The sequence below is a fragment of the Cherax quadricarinatus genome, chromosome 30 (genome assembly GCF_038502225.1).
Source record: "Cherax quadricarinatus isolate ZL_2023a chromosome 30, ASM3850222v1, whole genome shotgun sequence".
Classification (NCBI taxonomy): domain Eukaryota; kingdom Metazoa; phylum Arthropoda; class Malacostraca; order Decapoda; family Parastacidae; genus Cherax; species Cherax quadricarinatus.
The window spans coordinates 35,198,555-35,216,046 of NC_091321.1; the positions used below are offsets into that span (position 1 = coordinate 35,198,555).

Below are 17,492 nucleotides of genomic sequence, written 5' to 3' on the forward strand. Positions count from 1 at the left end.
GAATCTTTATTAAGGAAACGTTTCGCCACATAGTGACTTCATCAGTCCAGTAAAAGACAGAGAAAGATAAGGAAGAGGAAGAATTTGAGGTTTCACTGATTACCTAAAACTCCTCCTCTCCTTACCCCTCTCTGCCTTGTATTGGACTGATGAAGCCACTGTGTGACGGAACATTTCTTTAATAAAGATTCCCATATACTGCATAAGTGTCTCAGTCTTCAAGTATAACAATTAATTAAAAAGAGTTCATCATCTGACGAGCTAAATAATATATTACACAAGCTCTTATTGTAGTTACTAAAAATTGCTGTAAACACAGCACGAATTAAACAGTTACATAATTTGCAATAAGAAAGAAATATGTCAGACTAATTACCTCCTCAGTGTGATCATCCAGCAGATGTTTAGGAACTTCAACATCATTGACTCTGGCAACATTGTGTATAACCCTCTTAGCGTCTTCTCTGCGTCCCTGTGACACTAACCACCGGTAACTCTCCGGCATTATCCTGCGGTAAAACTATATTTATACCATAGAAAATGAATTAAGGAATGAAACATCCCCATTTATTCTTAAATTCGTTATAGACTCGTACGTGTAATGCAGCCCCTTGGGAAATGGGAGTTAAGTTTAATCCATGGAATTGGAAGGTAAAAATTACTTATTTAGTCAAGTCGGATATGAAAATATATATATATATTATATACATATATATTACATATATATTATATATATATATATATATATATATATATATATATATATATATATATATATATATATATATATATACATATATATTTATATGAGGTGAATCATAGAATTGATGAGGGGAAAAGGGTGAGTGGTGCACTTAGGAGTCTGTGGAGACAAAGAACTTTGTCCTTGGAGGCAAAGAGGGGAATGTATGAGAGTATAGTTTTACCAACGCTCTTATATGGGTGTGAAGCATGGGTGATGAATGTTGCAGCGAGGAGAAGGCTGGAGGCAGTGGAAATGTCATGTCTGAGGGCAATGTGTGGTGTGAATATAATGCAGAGAATTCGTAGTTTGGAAGTTAGGAGGAGGTGCGGGATTACCAAAACTGTTGTCCAGAGGGCTGAGGAAGGGTTGTTGAGGTGGTTCGGACATGTAGAGAGAATGGAGCGAAACAGAATGACTTCAAGAGTGTATCAGTCTGTAGTGGAAGGAAGGCGGGGTAGGGGTCGGCCTAGGAAGGGTTGGAGGGAGGGGGTAAAGGAGGTTTTGTGTGCGAGGGGCTTGAACTTCCAGCAGGCATGCTTGAGCGTGTTTGATAGGAGTGAATGGAGACAAATGGTTTTTAATACTTGACGTGCTGTTGGAGTGTGAGCAAAGTAACATTTATGAAGGGGTTCAGGGAAACCGGCAGGCCGGACTTGAGTCCTGGAGATGGGAAGTACAGTGCCTGCACTCTGGAGGAGGGGTGTTAATGTTGCAGTTTTAAAAACTGTAGTGTAAAGCACCCTTCTGGCAAGACAGTGATGGAGTGAATGATGGTGAAAATTTTTCTTTTTCGGGCCGCCCTGCCTTGGTGGGAATCGGCCAGTGTGATAATAATAATAATAATAATAATATATATATATATATATATATATATATATATATATATATATATATATATATATATATATATATATATATATATATATATAAATATATATGTCGTGCCGAATAGGCAGAATTTGCGATCTTGGCTTAAATAGCAACGTTCATCTTGCAATATAGGACAAGTGAAAATTTGTTTTTGCAATAACTTCGCCAAAATCATTCTGAACCTAACGAAAAAAAATATATTTCACTGTGTTTGTTTAGTATTAAATTACTGTAAACAAATCTAAAATATATTTAATTGGGATAGGCTAAAATAAATTGCTCTTGTTATAATAAAATTAGGTAAGTTTTCTAAGATTCTTTTGGTGCAAAATTAAAAATTTTTATATTAACATTAATGAAAAAAAATATATCTTTAAACGTATAAGAGAAAATTTTAGAAAGGACTTAATTTTAAATGAGTTCTTGCTAATTGACCAGTTTTACATATTCGGCACGAATATGTATATATATATATATATATATATATATATATATATATATATATATATATATATATATATATATATATATATATATATATATATGCAAAACAACCACTCTGAAAGAATAGAGAAATTCCAAGCGCTTTCGTGACTACTCACATATAGTTCCTTGATAATGTGAGTAGTCACGAAAGCGCTTGGAATTTCTCTATTTTTTCAGATTGGTTGTTTTGCATATTTTGAAATCACCTGTTTACTGTGATCTTATTGCATATATATGTATATTTATATATAAATATATATATATATATATATATATATATATATATATATATATATATATATATATATATTTACCAAGTGGGCCGTCTCCCACCGAGGCAGGGTGACCCAAAAAGAAAGAAAATCCCCAAAAAGAAAATACTTTCATCATTCAACACTTTCACCTCACTCACACACATAATCACTGTGTTTGCAGAGGTGCTCAGAATACAACAGTTTAGAAGCATATACGTATAAAGATACACAACATATCCCTCCAAACCGTCAATATCCCGAACCCTTCCTTTAGAGTACAGGCATTGTACTTCCCATTTCCAGGACTCAAGTCCGGCTATATAAAAATAACTGGTTTCCCTGAATCCCTTCACTATTACCCTGCTCACACTCCAACAGATCGTCAGGTCCCAAATACCATTCTTCTCCATTCACTCCTATCGAACACGCTCACGCACGCTTGCTGGAAGTCCAAGCCCCTCGCGCACAAAACCTCCCTTACCCCTTCCTTCCAACCTTTTCGAGGACGACCCCTACCCGGCCTTCCTTTCCCCTACAGATTTAAATGCTCTCCATGTCATTCTACTTTGATCCATTCTCTCTAAATGACCAAACCACCTCAACAACCCCTCTTGAGTCCTCTGACTAATACTTTTATTAACTCCACACCTTCTCCTAATTTCCACACTCCGAATTTTCTGCATAATATTTACACCACACATTGCCCTTAAACAGGACATCTCCACTGCCTCCAACCGTCTCCTCGCTGCTGCATTTACCACCCAAGCTTCACACCCATATAAGAGTGTTGGTACTACTATACTTTCATACATTCCCTTCTTTGCCTTCATAGATAATGTTTTTTGTCTCCACATATACCTCAACGCACCACTCACCTTTTTCCCCTCAACAATTCTATGATTAACCTCATCCTTCATAAATCCATCCGCTAACACGTGAACTCCCAAGTATCTGAAAGCATTCACTTCTTCCATACTCCTCCTCCCCAATTTGATATCCAATTTTTCTTTATCTAAATCATTTGATACCCTCATCACCATACTCTTTTCTATGTTCACTTTTAACTTTCTACACACACTCCCAATCTCGTTCACTAACCATTGCAATTTTTCTTTAGAATCTCCCATAAGCACAGTATCATCAGCAAAAAGCAACTGTGTCAATTCCCATTTTGTACTTGATTCCTCATAATTTAATCCCACCCTTCTCCCGAACACCCTAGCATTTACTTCTTTTACAACCCCATTTATAAATATATTAAACAACCATGGTGACATTACACATCCTTGTCTAAGACCTACTTTTACCGGGAAGTATTCTCCCTCTCTTCTACATACCCTAACCTGAGCCTCACTATCCTCATAAAAACTCTTTACAGCATTTAATAACTTACCACCTATTTCAGATACTTAAACATCTGCCACATTGCTCCCCTATCCACTCCATCATATGCCTTTTCTAAATCCATAAATGCAATAAAACTTCCCTACCTTTATCTAAATACTGTTCACATATATGCTTCAATGATCTACACATCCCCTACCCACTCTAAAACCTCCTTGTTCATCCGCAATCCTACATTCTGTCTTACCTCTAATTCTTTCAATTATAACCCTACCATACACTTTTCCTGGAATACTCATTAAACTTATTCCTCTAATTTTATAATATATATATATATATATATACATATATATATATATATATATATATATATATATATATATATATATATATATATATATATATATATATATATATATATATATATAAAATGTGTGTGTGTGTGTGTGTGTGTGTGTGTGTGTGTGTACTCACCTATTTGTACTCACCTATTTGTGGTTGCAGGGGTCGAGTCCTAGCTCCTGGCCCCGCCTCTTCACCGGTTGCTACTAGGCCCTCTCTCTCCCCGCTCCATGAGCTTTATCAAACCTCGTCTTAAAACTGTGTATGGTTCCTGCCTCCACTACGTCATTTTCTAGGCTATTCCACTGCCTTACAACTCTATGACTGAAGAAATACTTCCTACTATCTCTCTGACTCATTTGTGTCTTCAACTTCCAATTGTGGCCTCTTGTTTCTGTGTCCCCTCCCTGGAACATCCTGTCTTTGTCCACCTTGTCTATTCCACGCAGTATTTTATATGTCGTTATCATGTCTCCCCTGACCCTCCTGTCCTCCAGTGTGGTCAGGCCGATTTCCCTTAATCTTTCCTTATAGGACATTCCCCTTAGCTCTGGAACTAACCTTGTCGCAAACCTTTGTACTTTCTCTAGTTTCTCGACGTGCTTTATCAAGTGCGGGTTCCAAACAGGTGCTGCATACTCCAGTATGGGCCTGACATACACGGTGTACAGTGTCTTGAATGATTCCTTACTAAGGTATCGGAATGCTGTTCTCAGGTTTGCCAGGCGCCCATATGCTGCAGCAGTTATCTGATTGATGTGTGCTTCCGGAGACATGCTCGGTGTTATACTCACCCCAAGATCTTTCTCCTTGAGTGAGGTTTGCAGTCTTTGGCCACCTAGCCTATACTCTGTCTGTGGTCTTCTGTGCCCCTCCCCCATCTTCATGACTTTGCATTTGGCAGGATTAAATTCGAGAAGCCATTTGCTGGACCAGGTGTCCAGTCTGTCCAGGTCTCTTTGAAGTCCTGCCTGGTCCTCATCAGATTTAATTCTCCTCATTAACTTCACATCATCTGCAAACAGGGACACTTCTGAGTCTAACCCTTCCGTCATGTCGTTCACATTTACCAAAAATAGCACTGGTCCTAGGACCGACCCCTGTGGGACCCCGCTCGTCACAGGTGCCCACTGTGATACATCATTACGTACCATGACTCGTTGTTGCCTCCCTGTCAGGTATTCTCTGATCCATTGCAGTGCCCTTCCTGTAATATGCGCCTGATGCTCTAGCTTCTGCACTAATCTCTTGTGAGGAACTGTGTCAAAGGCCTTCTTGCAGTCCAAGAAGATGCAATCAACCCACCCCTCTCTCTCTTGTCTTACTTCTGTTATTTTATCATAAAACTCCAGAAGGTTTGTGACACAGGATTTGCCTTCCGTGAATCCGTGCTGGTTGGCATTTATACTCCTGTTCCGTTCCAGGTGCTCTACCACTCTCCTCCTGATAATCTTCTCCATAATTTTGCATACTATACACGTCAGTGACACAGGTCTATAGTTTAGTGCCTCTTTTCTGTCTCCTTTTTTAAAAATGGGAACTACATTTGCCGTCTTCCATACCTCAGGTAGTTGCCCAGTTTCCAGGGATGTGTTGAAGATTGTGGTAAGTGGCACGCACAACATATCTGCTCCCTCTCTAAGGACCCACGGGGAGATGTTGTCTGGTCCCATTGCCTTTGAGGTATCGATGTCCCTTAGCAGTTTCTTCACCTCCTCCTCATCTGTATGTATGTCGTCCAACACTTGTTGGTGTATTCCTTGCTGGTGTCCCCATCTGGTCTGTCCCCCCAGAGTCCTTCCTGTCTCTACTGTAAATACTTCCTTAAATCTCGTGTTGAGCTCCTCACATACCTCTTGATCGTTTCTTGTGAGTTCTCCACCTTCTTTCCTCAGCCTTATCACCTGGTCCTTGACTGTTGTCTTCCTCCTAATGTGGCTATACAGCAGTTTCGGGTCAGATTTGACTTTCGATGCTATGTCGTTTTCATACTGTCGCTGGGCCTCCCTCCTTATCTGTGCATACTCGTTTCTGGCTCTTCTACTAATCCCCTTGTTTTCCTGAGTCCTATGCCTCCTGTACCTTTTCCATTCTCTGTTGCACTTAGTTTTTGCCTCCCTACACCTTCGGGTAAACCAAGGACTCGTTTTGGTCTTCCTATTATTTCCGTTTCCCTTGGGAACAAAACTTTCCTCTGCCTCCTTGCACTTTGCTGCCACATATTCCATCATCTCGTTTACTGATTTTCCTACCATTTCTCTGTCCCACTGAACCTCCTGCAGGAAGTTTCTCATACCTGTGTAGTCCCCCCTTTTATAGTTTGGCCTTTCCCCTTCAGTTCCTGTTACCTTCTCCACTTGTAACTCTACTATATAGTCAAAACTCAGAACCACATGATCGCTAGCTCCAAGGGGCCTCTCATAAGTGATGTCCTCAATGTCTGAACTGCTCAGGGTGAACACAAGATCCAGTCTTGCTGGCTCATCCTCCCCTCTCTCTCTGGTTGTGTCCCTGACATGTTGATGCATGAGGTTTTCAAGTACCACATCCATCATCTTGGCTCTCCATGTTTCGGGACCCCCATGTGGCTCCAGGTTTTCCCAGTCGATCTCCCTGTGGTTGAAATCGCCCATTACCAGTAACTTTGCTCTGCTCGAGTGAGCTCTTCTTGCCACCTCAGCCAGTGTGTCCACCATCACCCTGTTGTTTACTTCGTACTCCTCTCTTGGCCTCCTGCAGTTCTGTGGTGGGTTGTACATCACTCCAATGACTACTTTATGTTCTCCGGACTGAATTGTACCTACAATGTAGTCTCTTTCTCCAATCATGTCTATGCCTTCCATTTCCTCAAATCCCCATCGGTGTTTTATGAGCAGTGCAACCCCTCCTCCCCCTCTACTCCTTCTATCTTTCCTCAGGATCTGATATCCTGTTGGGAAGATTGTGTCTGTTATTGTCTCAGCGAGTTTTGTTTCTGTGACTGCTATGATGTCTGGGGATTTTTCACTGATTCTTTCATTCCACTCCTCATGTTTATTCATTATTCCATCCGCGTTTGTGTACCAAACCTTTAGTTTCTTTTCTATCATTGTGGTCATGCAAGAATATTGGGGTTGGGGGAGCGAGAGCCTTGGTGGGGGCCTATATGGGGCTGTGGTGTAGGTGGGGTTTGTGTTGATGGGGGTGGGGTCAGAATGCCCATAAGGGACAGCTGTTGGGGTGAGGTTTGTGATATGGGGATTGGTGGCAGAGGGAACAGTGAGTGGGTTGTAGTATAGGTTGCTCAGTTGCGTTGGGAATGTCGCGGGTGGAGTCTTTTGGTGGGAGATTCTGTGGGGTGTGTTTGCCCTTCCTCCTGTGTCTGGGTCCTGCTCATTTTCATTGTTTCTCGTTCCTCCTTGCGTCTCTGTACCCTCTCTTTCAGTGTAGTCCTTTCTTCTTGTGTTCTGTCGCGGTCGAGGTATACTCTCTGGTACCCCTCTTTGTCCCTCAGTCTTGCTTTCTCTTGCAGAATCCTGGTTCGAACTGATTCTTCCTTGAAAGTTACTCTGACAGGCCGTATCCTTCCACTCGCAAACCACCCAATTCTCTGAAAAATTGTCACCTGGGTCATATTGCCCTCCCCTATTGTTTTCATGATGCCTTCAATCATTTTTTTCTCCTCCTGTTTTATTTCTTCAAAGTTGGCCCCCTTGGCTTCTTGGAGCCCGTACACAAAAACTGACCTCGCCCTTTCCTCCTCCCACTGAGTCTCCATCTGCGTCCTCTGAGGCATTTTGTTTCCTTCCATTGACATGTTCTTGCCTTCAGTCCCTGTCATATCTGAAACTTCTATTCTCAGTGGACTGTCTTTCCTGACCAGCTGTCCCTTGCTACTGCAGTTGGCTGTTAGAATCTCTGCATATAGCATACCTTCATTGTTTTCGGACCTATCGTTTGATCTTAGTGTGCTCGTCGTCTTTTCCCTGGCCCCACGTGGGTCTGATAGGGCCTTCATGCTCAGCATGTCTCCGTTGTTGCTTACCATCCCCTTGTCTGCGCCTGACTTTGAATTTCCTGTCACACCTGAATTGTCATTTGTCTCTCTAATCTGTTTCAGGCTTTGCAGTTTCTCTTCTAAGCACTGTATCCTAGCTTCTGCTGCTAAGACCTGTACTTCCCACTTCCTGCACTCTTCAGCTATCCGCTCCTCCATTTTCTTACCAAGCTCTACTATCTTCCTTCCCCACTCTTCCTCCCTTTTTTGGAGCTCTAGCTCCCAGTCTTTCCTCCCTGGTTCGTCCACCAGATCTCTGGGTTTCCGTCCTCTAAGGCCACCCATTTTTTTTTTTTTTTTTTTTTTTTACTTATTACCACAGACAGAAGGCTAGAGGAGGGAGAGGGTGTGGGGGAGAGAGAGAGAGGGTAGAAAGAGGGAGAGAGAGGAGAGAGAAAGGGTAGAAAGAGGGAGAGAGAGGAGAGAGTATGGGGGTGAGGGATAAGACCAAGGGGGAGGGGGAGAAATGTGAGGGGGGAGAGAAAGGGTAGAGAGAGGGAGAAAGAGAGGGAGAGGGAGAGGGAGAGAAAGAGAGAGAGAGGGAGAAAGGAGGGAAGAAGGCTATGAGAGAGAGAAACGCGAGGGAGGGAAAAGGTAAGAGGTCTGTGGGGGAGGCAGTCAAATTCCAAGGATCAGCTGTGTGTACTCACCTAGTTGTGGTTTCGGGGTCGAGACCCAGCTCCTGGCCCCGAGTGTGTATGTGTGTGCGCGTGTGTGTGTGTGTGTGAGCACGTCAGTTGTTTATATGTCCCAGAAATACAATTCACTTCTGTGTATCCGTAATACTAATGAGATACCACTAACCCTGAGAGTAGTTCTAATAATTATAATACTAGCGTGTGTTAACAAGTCATTCTTTCACCCAGTTATGTACTACCTTTTACTACATGTGTAGAGGAGGTAGAGGGTGTGGGGGAGAGAGAGAAAGGGTAGAAAGAGGGAGAGAGAGGAGAGAGAAAGGGTAGAAAGAGGGAGAGAGAGGAGAGAGTATGGGGGTGAGGGATAAGACCAAGGGGGAGAGAGAGAAATGTGAGGGGGAGAGAAAGGGTAGAGAGAGAGAGAGGGAGAGGGAGAGAAAGAGAGAGGGAGAAAGGAGGGAAAGAGGGTATTGAGTGTGTGTGTGTGTGTGTGTGTGTGTGTGTGTATGTGTGTGTGTGTGTGTGTGTGTGTGTGTGTGTGTATGTGTGTGTATGTGTGTGTGTGTATGTGTATGTGTGAATGTGTGTGTGAATGTGTGTGTGTACTCACCTAGTTGTACTCACCTAGATGAGGTTGCGGGGGTCGAGTCCGAGCTCCTGGCCCCGCCTCTTCACTGATCGCTACTAGGTCACTCTCCCTGAGCCGTGAGCTTTATCATACCTCTGCTTAAAGCTATGTATGGATCCTGCCTCCACTACATCGCTTCCCAAACTATTCCACTTACTGACTACTCTGTGGCTGAAGAAATACTTCCTAACATCCCTGTGATTCATCTGTGTCTTCAGCTTCCAACTGTGTCCCCTTGTTACTGTGTCCAATCTCTGGAACATCCTGTCTTTGTGACTTGTGTGTGTGAATGTGTGTTTGGGAATGTGTGTATGTGTGTGTGTGTGTGTGTGTGTGTGTGTGTGTGTGTGTGAGAGTGTGTGTATGTACTCACCTATTTGTACTCACCTATTTGTGGTTGCAGGGGTCGAGTCATAGCTCCTGGCCCCGCCTCTTCACTGATTGCTACTAGGTCCTCTCTCTCCCTGCTCCATGAGCTTTATCATACCTCACCTTAAAACTATGTATGGTTCCCGCCTCCACTACTTCACTTTCTAGGCTATTCTGCGGCTTGACTACTCTATGACTGAAGAAATACTTCCTAACATCCCTCTGATTCATCTGAGTCTTCAACTTCCAATTGTGACCTCTTGTGTCTGTGTCCCATCTCTGGAACATCCTGTCTTTGTCCACCTCGTCCATTCCGCGCAGTATTTTATATGTCGTTATCATGTCTCCCCTGACCCTCCTTGCCTCCAGCGTCGTCAGGCCGATCTCCCTCAACCTTTCTTCGTAGGACAATCCCCGTAGCTCTGGGAATAGTCTTGTTGCAAACCTTTGCACTTTCTCTAATTTCTTGACGTGCTTGACTAGGTGTGGATTCCAAACTGGTGCTGCATACTCCAGTATGGGCCTGACGTAAATGGTATACAGAGTCTTAAACGAATCCTTACTGAGGTATCGGAACGCTATCCGTAGGTTTGCCAGGCGCCCGTATGCTGCAGCAGTTATCTGATTGATGTGCGCCTCAGGAGATATGCTCGGTGTTATACTCACCCCCAGATCTTTTTCCTTGAGTGAGGTTTGCAGACTTTGGCCGTCTAAACTATATTGTGTCTGCGGTCTTCTTTGCCCTTCCCCAATCTTCAGGACTTTGCATTTGGCTGGGTTAAACTCAAGGAGCCAGTTGCTGGACCAGGCTTGTAGCCTGTCCAGGTCTCTTTGTAGTCCTGCCTGATCCTCATCCGATTTGATTCTTCTCATTAATTTCACATCGTCCGCAAACAAGGACACTTCTGAGTCTATCCATTCCGATATGACATTCACATATACCAAGAACAGCACAGGTCCTAGGACTGACCCCTTTGGGACCCCGCTTGTCACAGGCGCCCACTCTGACACTTCGTCACGTACCATGACTCGTTGTTGCCTCGCTGTCAGGTATTCTCTGATCCATTGCAGTGCCTTTCCTGTTATGTGTGCCTGATCCTCTAGCTTTTGCAGTAACCTCTTGTGAGGAACTGTGTCGAAGGCCTTCTTGCAGTCCAAAAAAAATGCAGTCGATCCACCCCTCTCTCTCTTGTCTTACTTCTGTCACCTTGTCATAAAACTCTAGTAGGTTTGTGACACAGGATTTTCCCTCCCTGAAACCATGCTGGTTGTCAATTATACACTTGTTTCTTTCCAGGTGCTCCACCACTCTCCTCCTGATGATCTTCTCCGTGACCTTGCATACTATACACGTTAGTGATACAGGTCTGTAGTTTAGTGCCTCATGTCTGTCTCCCTTTTTAAAAATTGGGACTACATTTGCCATCTTCCATACCTCAGGGAGTTGCCCAGTTTCAAATGATGTGTTGAAGATCTTTGTTAATGGCTCACACAATATCTCTGCTCCCTCTTTAAGGACCCACGGAGAGATGTTGTCTGGTCCCACCGCCTTTGAGGTGTCAAGTTCGCATAGCAGCTTCTTCACCTCCTCCTTGGTTATATGTACCTCATCCAGCAATTGCTGGTGCACCCCCTGCTCTGATTTCCTGGAATCCTACTGGTTTCCACTGTAAATACTTCTTTAAATCTTGTGTTGAGCTCCTGACATACCTCCGGGTCGTTTCTTGTGAATTCCCCATCACCCTTCCTCAGTCTGATTACCTGGTCCTTGACTGTTGATGTGGCTGTACAACAGCTTCGGGTCAGTCTTGACTTTCGATGCTATGTCATTTTCGTATTGCCGCTGAGCCTCCCTTCTTATCTGTGCATATTCGTTTCTGGCTCTTCGGCTAATCTCTTTATTTTCCTGAGTTCTCTGTCTTCTGTACCTTCTCCATTCTCTAGTACACCTAGTTTTTGCCTCCCTACACTTTTGGGTGAATGAAGGACTCGTTCTGTTCTTCCCATTATTTCTGTTTGCCTTGGGAACAAACCTTTCCTCTGCCTCCTTGCATTTTGCTGCCACATAGTCCATCATTTCTTGTACTGGTTTTCCTGTCAGTTCCCTCTCCCACTGAATGTCTTGAAAGAAGTTCCTCAAGCCTGAGTAGTTCCCCCTTTTGTAGTTTGGTTTTTCCCACCCTATTCCTACTGCTCTCTCCACTTGGAGCTCAACTATGTAGTCGAAGCACAGAACCACATGATCACTAGCTCCCAGGCGCCTTTCATACATGATATCCTCGATGTCAGAACTACTTAAGGTGAATACAAGGTCCAGTCTTGCTGGTTCATCCTCTCCTCTCTCTCTCTGGTAGTGTCTCTAACATGTTGATGCATGAGGTTTTCCAGTACCACATCCATCATCTTGGCTCTCCATGTTTCGGGACCCCCATGGGGCTCCAGGTTTTCCCAGTCAATCTCCTTGTGATTGAAATCTCCCATAACTAGTAACTTTGCTCCCCCCATGTGTGCTCTCCTGGCCACCTCGGCTAGCGTGTCGACCATTGCTCTGTTGCTCTCATCGTATTCTTCTCTTGGCCTCCTGCAGTTCTGTGGTGGGTTGTACATTACTGCAATTATCACCTTATGTCCCTCAGACTGGATTGTTCCTACTAAGTAGTCCCTTTCGCCCGTGCCATCATTCCTTCCATTTTCTCAAAACCTCACTGGTTTTTAATGAGCAGTGCAACTCCTCCTCCCCCTCTCCTCCCTCTGTCTTTCCTGAGGATTTGATATCCGGATGGAAAGATTGAATCTGTTATTATTCTGGTGAGTTTTGTTTCTGTGAGTGCTATTATGTCTGGGGATGTCTCCTTGATTCTTTCGTGCCACTCCTCATACTTATTTGTTATTCCATCTGCATTTGCATACCACACCTTCAACTTCTTTTCTAAGATTGTGGTCTGGGAGGTGTATTGTTGTTGGGGAAGTGGGAGACCTGATAAGGAACTATGGGTGGTTGCTGTGGGGGTGGAGTTTGTAATGCAGGGGGTGGGGGCATTGGATGTGGCATGGGTGTTTTGGTTTAGAGTGTTTGGTTGCACTTGGGTTGACCTGGTTGGGAGGCTTCTGCAGGAAGTTGTGTGTGTGTATGTGTGTGTGTGTACTCACCTAGTTGTACTCACCTAGTTGAGGTTGCGGGGGTCGAGTCCGAGCTCCTGGCCCCTCCTCTTCACTGATCGCTACTAGGTCACTCTCCCTGAGCCGTGAGCTTTATCATACCTCTGCTTAAAGCTATGTATGGATCCTGCCTCCACTACATCGCTTCCCAAACTATTCCACTTACTGACTACTCTGTGGCTGAAGAAATACTTCCTAACATCCCTGTGATTCATCTGTGTCTTCAGCTTCCAACTGTGTCCCCTTGTTACTGTGTCCAATCTCTGGAACATCCTGTCTTTGTCCACCTTGTCAATTCCTCTCAGTATTTTGTATGTCGTTATCATGTCCCCCCTATCTCTCCTGTCCTCCAGTGTCGTCAGGGTGATTTCCCTTAACCTCTCCTCGTAGGACATACCTCTTAGCTCTGGGACTAGTCTTTTTGCAAACCTTTGCACTTTCTCTAGTTTCTTCACGTGCTTGGCTAGGTGTGGGTTCCAAACTGGTGCCGCATACTCCAATATGGGCCTAACGTACACGGTGTACAGGGTCCTGAATGATTCCTTATTAAGATGTCGGAATGCTGTTCTGAGGTTTGCTAGGCGCCCATATGCTGCAGCAGTTATTTGGTTGATGTGCGCTTCAGGAGATGTGCCTGGTGTTATACTCACCCCAAGATCTTTTTCCTTGAGTGAGGTTTGTAGTCTCTGACTCCCTAGACTGTACTCCGTCTGCGGCCTTCTTTGCCCTTCCCCAATCTTCATGACTTTGCACTTGGTGGGATTGAACTCCAGGAGCCAATTGCTGGACCAGGTCTGCAGCCTGTCCAGATCCCTTTGTAGTTCTGCCTGGTCTTCGATCGAGTGAATTCTTCTCATCAACTTCACGTCATCTGCAAACAGGGACACCTCAGAGTCTATTCCTTCCGTCATGTCGTTCACAAATACCAGAAACAGCACTGGTCCTAGGACTGACCCCTGCGGGACCCCGCTGGTCACAGGTGCCCACTCTGACACCTCGCCGCGTACCATGACTCGCTGCTGTCTTCCTGACAAGTATTCCCTGATCCATTGTAGTGCCTTCCCTGTTATCCCTGCTTGGTCCTCCAGTTTTTGCACCAATCTCTTGTGTGGAACTGTGTCAAACGCCTTCTTGCAGTCCAAGAAAATGCAATCCACCCACCCCTCTCTCTCTTGTCTTACTGCTGTCACCATGTCATAGAACTCCAGTAGGTTTGTGACACAGGATTTCCCGTCCCTGAAACCATGTTGGCTGCTGTTGATGAGATCATTCCTTTCTAGGTGTTCCACCACTCTTCTCCTGATAATCTTCTCCATGATTTTGCATACTATACATGTCAGTGACACTGGTCTGTAGTTTAATGCTTCATGTCTGTCTCCTTTTTTAAATATTGGGACTACATTTGCTGTCTTCCATGCCTCAGGCAATCTCCCTGTTTCGATAGATGTATTGAATATTGTTGTTAGGGGTACACATAGCGCCTCTGCTCCCTCTCTCAATACCCATGGGGAGATGTTATCTGGCCCCATTGCCTTTGAGGTATCTAGCTCACTCAGAAGCCTCTTCACTTCTTCTGTGTGTATGTGTGTGTGTGTATATGTGTGTGTGTGTGTATATGTGTGTGTGTGTGAATGTGTGTGTGTGTGTGTGTGTGTGTGTGTGAATGTGTGTGTGTGAATGTGTGTGTGTGTGTGTGTGTGTGTGTGAATGTGTGTGTGTGTGTGTGTGTGTGTGTGTGTGTGTGTGTGTGTGTGTGTGTGTGTGTGTGTGTGTGTGTGTGTGTGAATATGTGTGTGTGAATATGTGTGTATGTGTGTGTGTATATGTGTGTGTGTGTATATGTGTGTGTGTGTGTGTGTATGTGTGTGTGTGTACTCACCTATTTGTGGTTGCAGGGGTCGAGACTCAGCTCCTGGCCTGTGTGTGTGTGTACTCGCCTAGTTGTACTCACCTAGTTGAGGTTTCAGGGGTCGAGTCCAAGCTCCTGGGCCCGCCTCTTCACTGGTCGCTACTACGTCACTCTCCCTGAACCATGAGCTTTATCGTACCTCTGCTTAAAGCTATGTATGGATCCTGCCTCCACTACATCGCTTCCCAAACTATTCCACTTCGTGACTACTCTGTGGCTGAAGAAATACTTCCTAACATCCCTGTGATTCATCTGTGTCTTCAACTTCCAACTGTTTCTCCTTGTTACTGTGTCCAGTCTCTGGAACATCCTGTCTTTGACCAACTTGTCAATTCCTCTCAGTATTTTGTAAGTCGTTATCATGTCCCCCCTATCTCTCCTGTCCTCCAGTGTCGTCAGGTTGGTTTCCCTTAACCTCTCCTCATAGGACATACCTCTTAACTCTGGGACTAGTCTTGTTGCAAACCTTTGCACTTTCTCTAGTTTCTTTACATGCTTGGCTAGGTGTGGGTGTCTGTGTGTGTGTCTGTGTGTGTGTTTGTGTGTGTGTATGTGTGTGTGTGTATGTGTGTGTGTGTGTAGGTGTTCTCACCTAATTGTACTCACCTAATTGTGGTTGCAGGGGTCGAGACTCAGCTCCTGGCCCCGCCTCTTCACCGACCGCTACTAGGTCCTCTCTCCCTCTGCTCCATGAGCTTTATCATACCTCGTCTTAAAACTATGTATAGTTCCTGCCTCCACTACATCGCTTGCCAGACTATTTCACTTCCTAACTACTCTATGACTGAAGAAATACTTCCTAACATCTCTTTGACTCATCTGAGTCTTCAGCTTCCAATTGTGACCCCTTTTTTCTGTGTCCCATCTCTGGAACATCCTATCTCTGTCCACCTTGTCTATTCCACGCAGTATTTTGTATGTCGTTATCATGTGTACCCTGAGCCTCCTGTCCTCCAGTGTCGTCAGGTCGATTTTCCCTAACCTCTCCTCGTAGGACATGCCCCTTAGCTCTGGACCTAGTCTTGTTGCAAACCTTTGGACTTTCTCTAATTTCTTGACGTGTTTTGACCAGGTGTGGGATCCAAACTGGTGCTGCGTACTCCAGTATGGGCCTGGCGTACACAGTGTATAAAGTCTTGAACGATTTCTTACTGAGGTACCGGAACGCTATTCTCAGGTTTGACAAGCGCCCATATGCCGCAGCAGTTATCTGGTTAATGTGTGCTTCTGGCGATGTACTCGGTATTATACTCACTCCTAGGTCTTTCTCCTTGAGTGAGGTTTGCAGCCTTTGGCCACCAAACCTTTACTCTGTCTGCGGTCTTCTTTGCCCTCCTCCGATCTTCATGACTTTGCATTTGGCGAGGTTAAATTCTAGGAGCCAGTTTCTAGACCACAAATCCAGCCTGTCCAGGTCTCTCTGTAGACCTGTCTGGTCCGCGTCTGATTTAATTCTCATTAACTTCACGTCATTTGCAAACAGGGTCACTTCTGAGTCTATCCCTTCCGTCATGTCGTTCACATATCCCAAGAATAGCACTGGTCCTAGGACTGACCCCTGTGGGATCCCGCTCGTCACTGGCGCCCACTGTGATACCTTATCACGGACCATGACTAGCTGTTGCCTCCCTGTTAGGTATTCTCCGATCCATTGCAGTGCCCATCCTGTTATACGTGCCTGTTCCTCTAGCTTCTGTACTAAACTCTTGTGAGGAACTGTGTCGAAGGCCTTCTTGCAGTCCAAGAAAATGCAATCAACCCACCCCTCCCTCTCATTTCTTACTTCAGTTACCTTGTCATAAAACTCTAGTAGGTTTGTAACACAGGATTTGCCTTCCATGAATCCGTGCTGGCTGTTATTTATAATCTTGTTCCGCTCCAGGTGCTCCACCACTCTCCTCCTGATAATCTTTTCCAAGACTTTGCGTACCATACATGTCAGTGACACTGGTCTATAATTTAGTGCTTCATTTCTGTCTCCCTTCTTAGAGATGGGGACTACATTTGCCTTCTTCCATACCTCAGGTAGTTGCCCTGTTTCAAGGGAAGTGTTGAAGATTTTGGTTAATGGCACATGTAGTGTCCCTGCTCCCTCTCTAAGGACCCATGGAGAGATGTCCGGTCCCACTGCCTTTGAGGTATCAAGGTCGCTTAGGAGCTTCTCCACCTCCTCCTCAGTTGTAATTCATCAAACACTTGTTGGTATATCCCTTGTTGCTGTACCCCACTGTTTTGTCTTCCCATTGTCCCTTCAGCCTCCACTGTAAATACTTCCTGAAATCTCATGTTCAGCTTCTCACATACCTCCTGGTCATTTCTTGTGAGCTCCCCACCTTCTTTCCTCAGCCTGATTACCTGGTCCTTGACTGTTGTCTTCCTCCTGATGTGGCTGTAGAATAGCTTCGGGTCAGACTTGACTTTCGATGATATGTCATTTTCATAAAGCCGCTGGGCCTCCCTCCTTATATGTGCATACTCGTTTCTGGCTCGTCGACTAATCTATTTATTCTCCTGAGTCCTTTGCCTTCTGTACTTTTTCCATTCTCTAGAGCACTTCGTTTTTGCCTCCCTGTACCTTAGGGTAAACCAAGGGCTCGTTCTGTCCTTCCCATTATTTCTATTATCCTTGGGAACAAACCTTTCCTCTGCCTCCTTGCATTTTGTTGTTACAAAGTCCATCGTTTTGTTTTCTGATTTTTCTACCAATTCCTG

General features: G+C 44.5%; 1 protein-coding gene across 1 annotated transcript in view; it reads right to left on the minus strand.

The window, feature by feature from the left end:
* Positions 1-17,492, minus strand: part of LOC128692777 (organic cation transporter protein-like) — a 146,301-nt gene that overhangs the window by 126,275 nt on the left and 2,534 nt on the right. The window contains exon 2 of the mRNA XM_070090097.1: positions 377-509. Coding sequence (XP_069946198.1) covers positions 377-505 — 129 coding nt within the window. The 5' untranslated portion in view covers positions 506-509. The remainder of the gene's footprint in view (positions 1-376; positions 510-17,492) is intronic.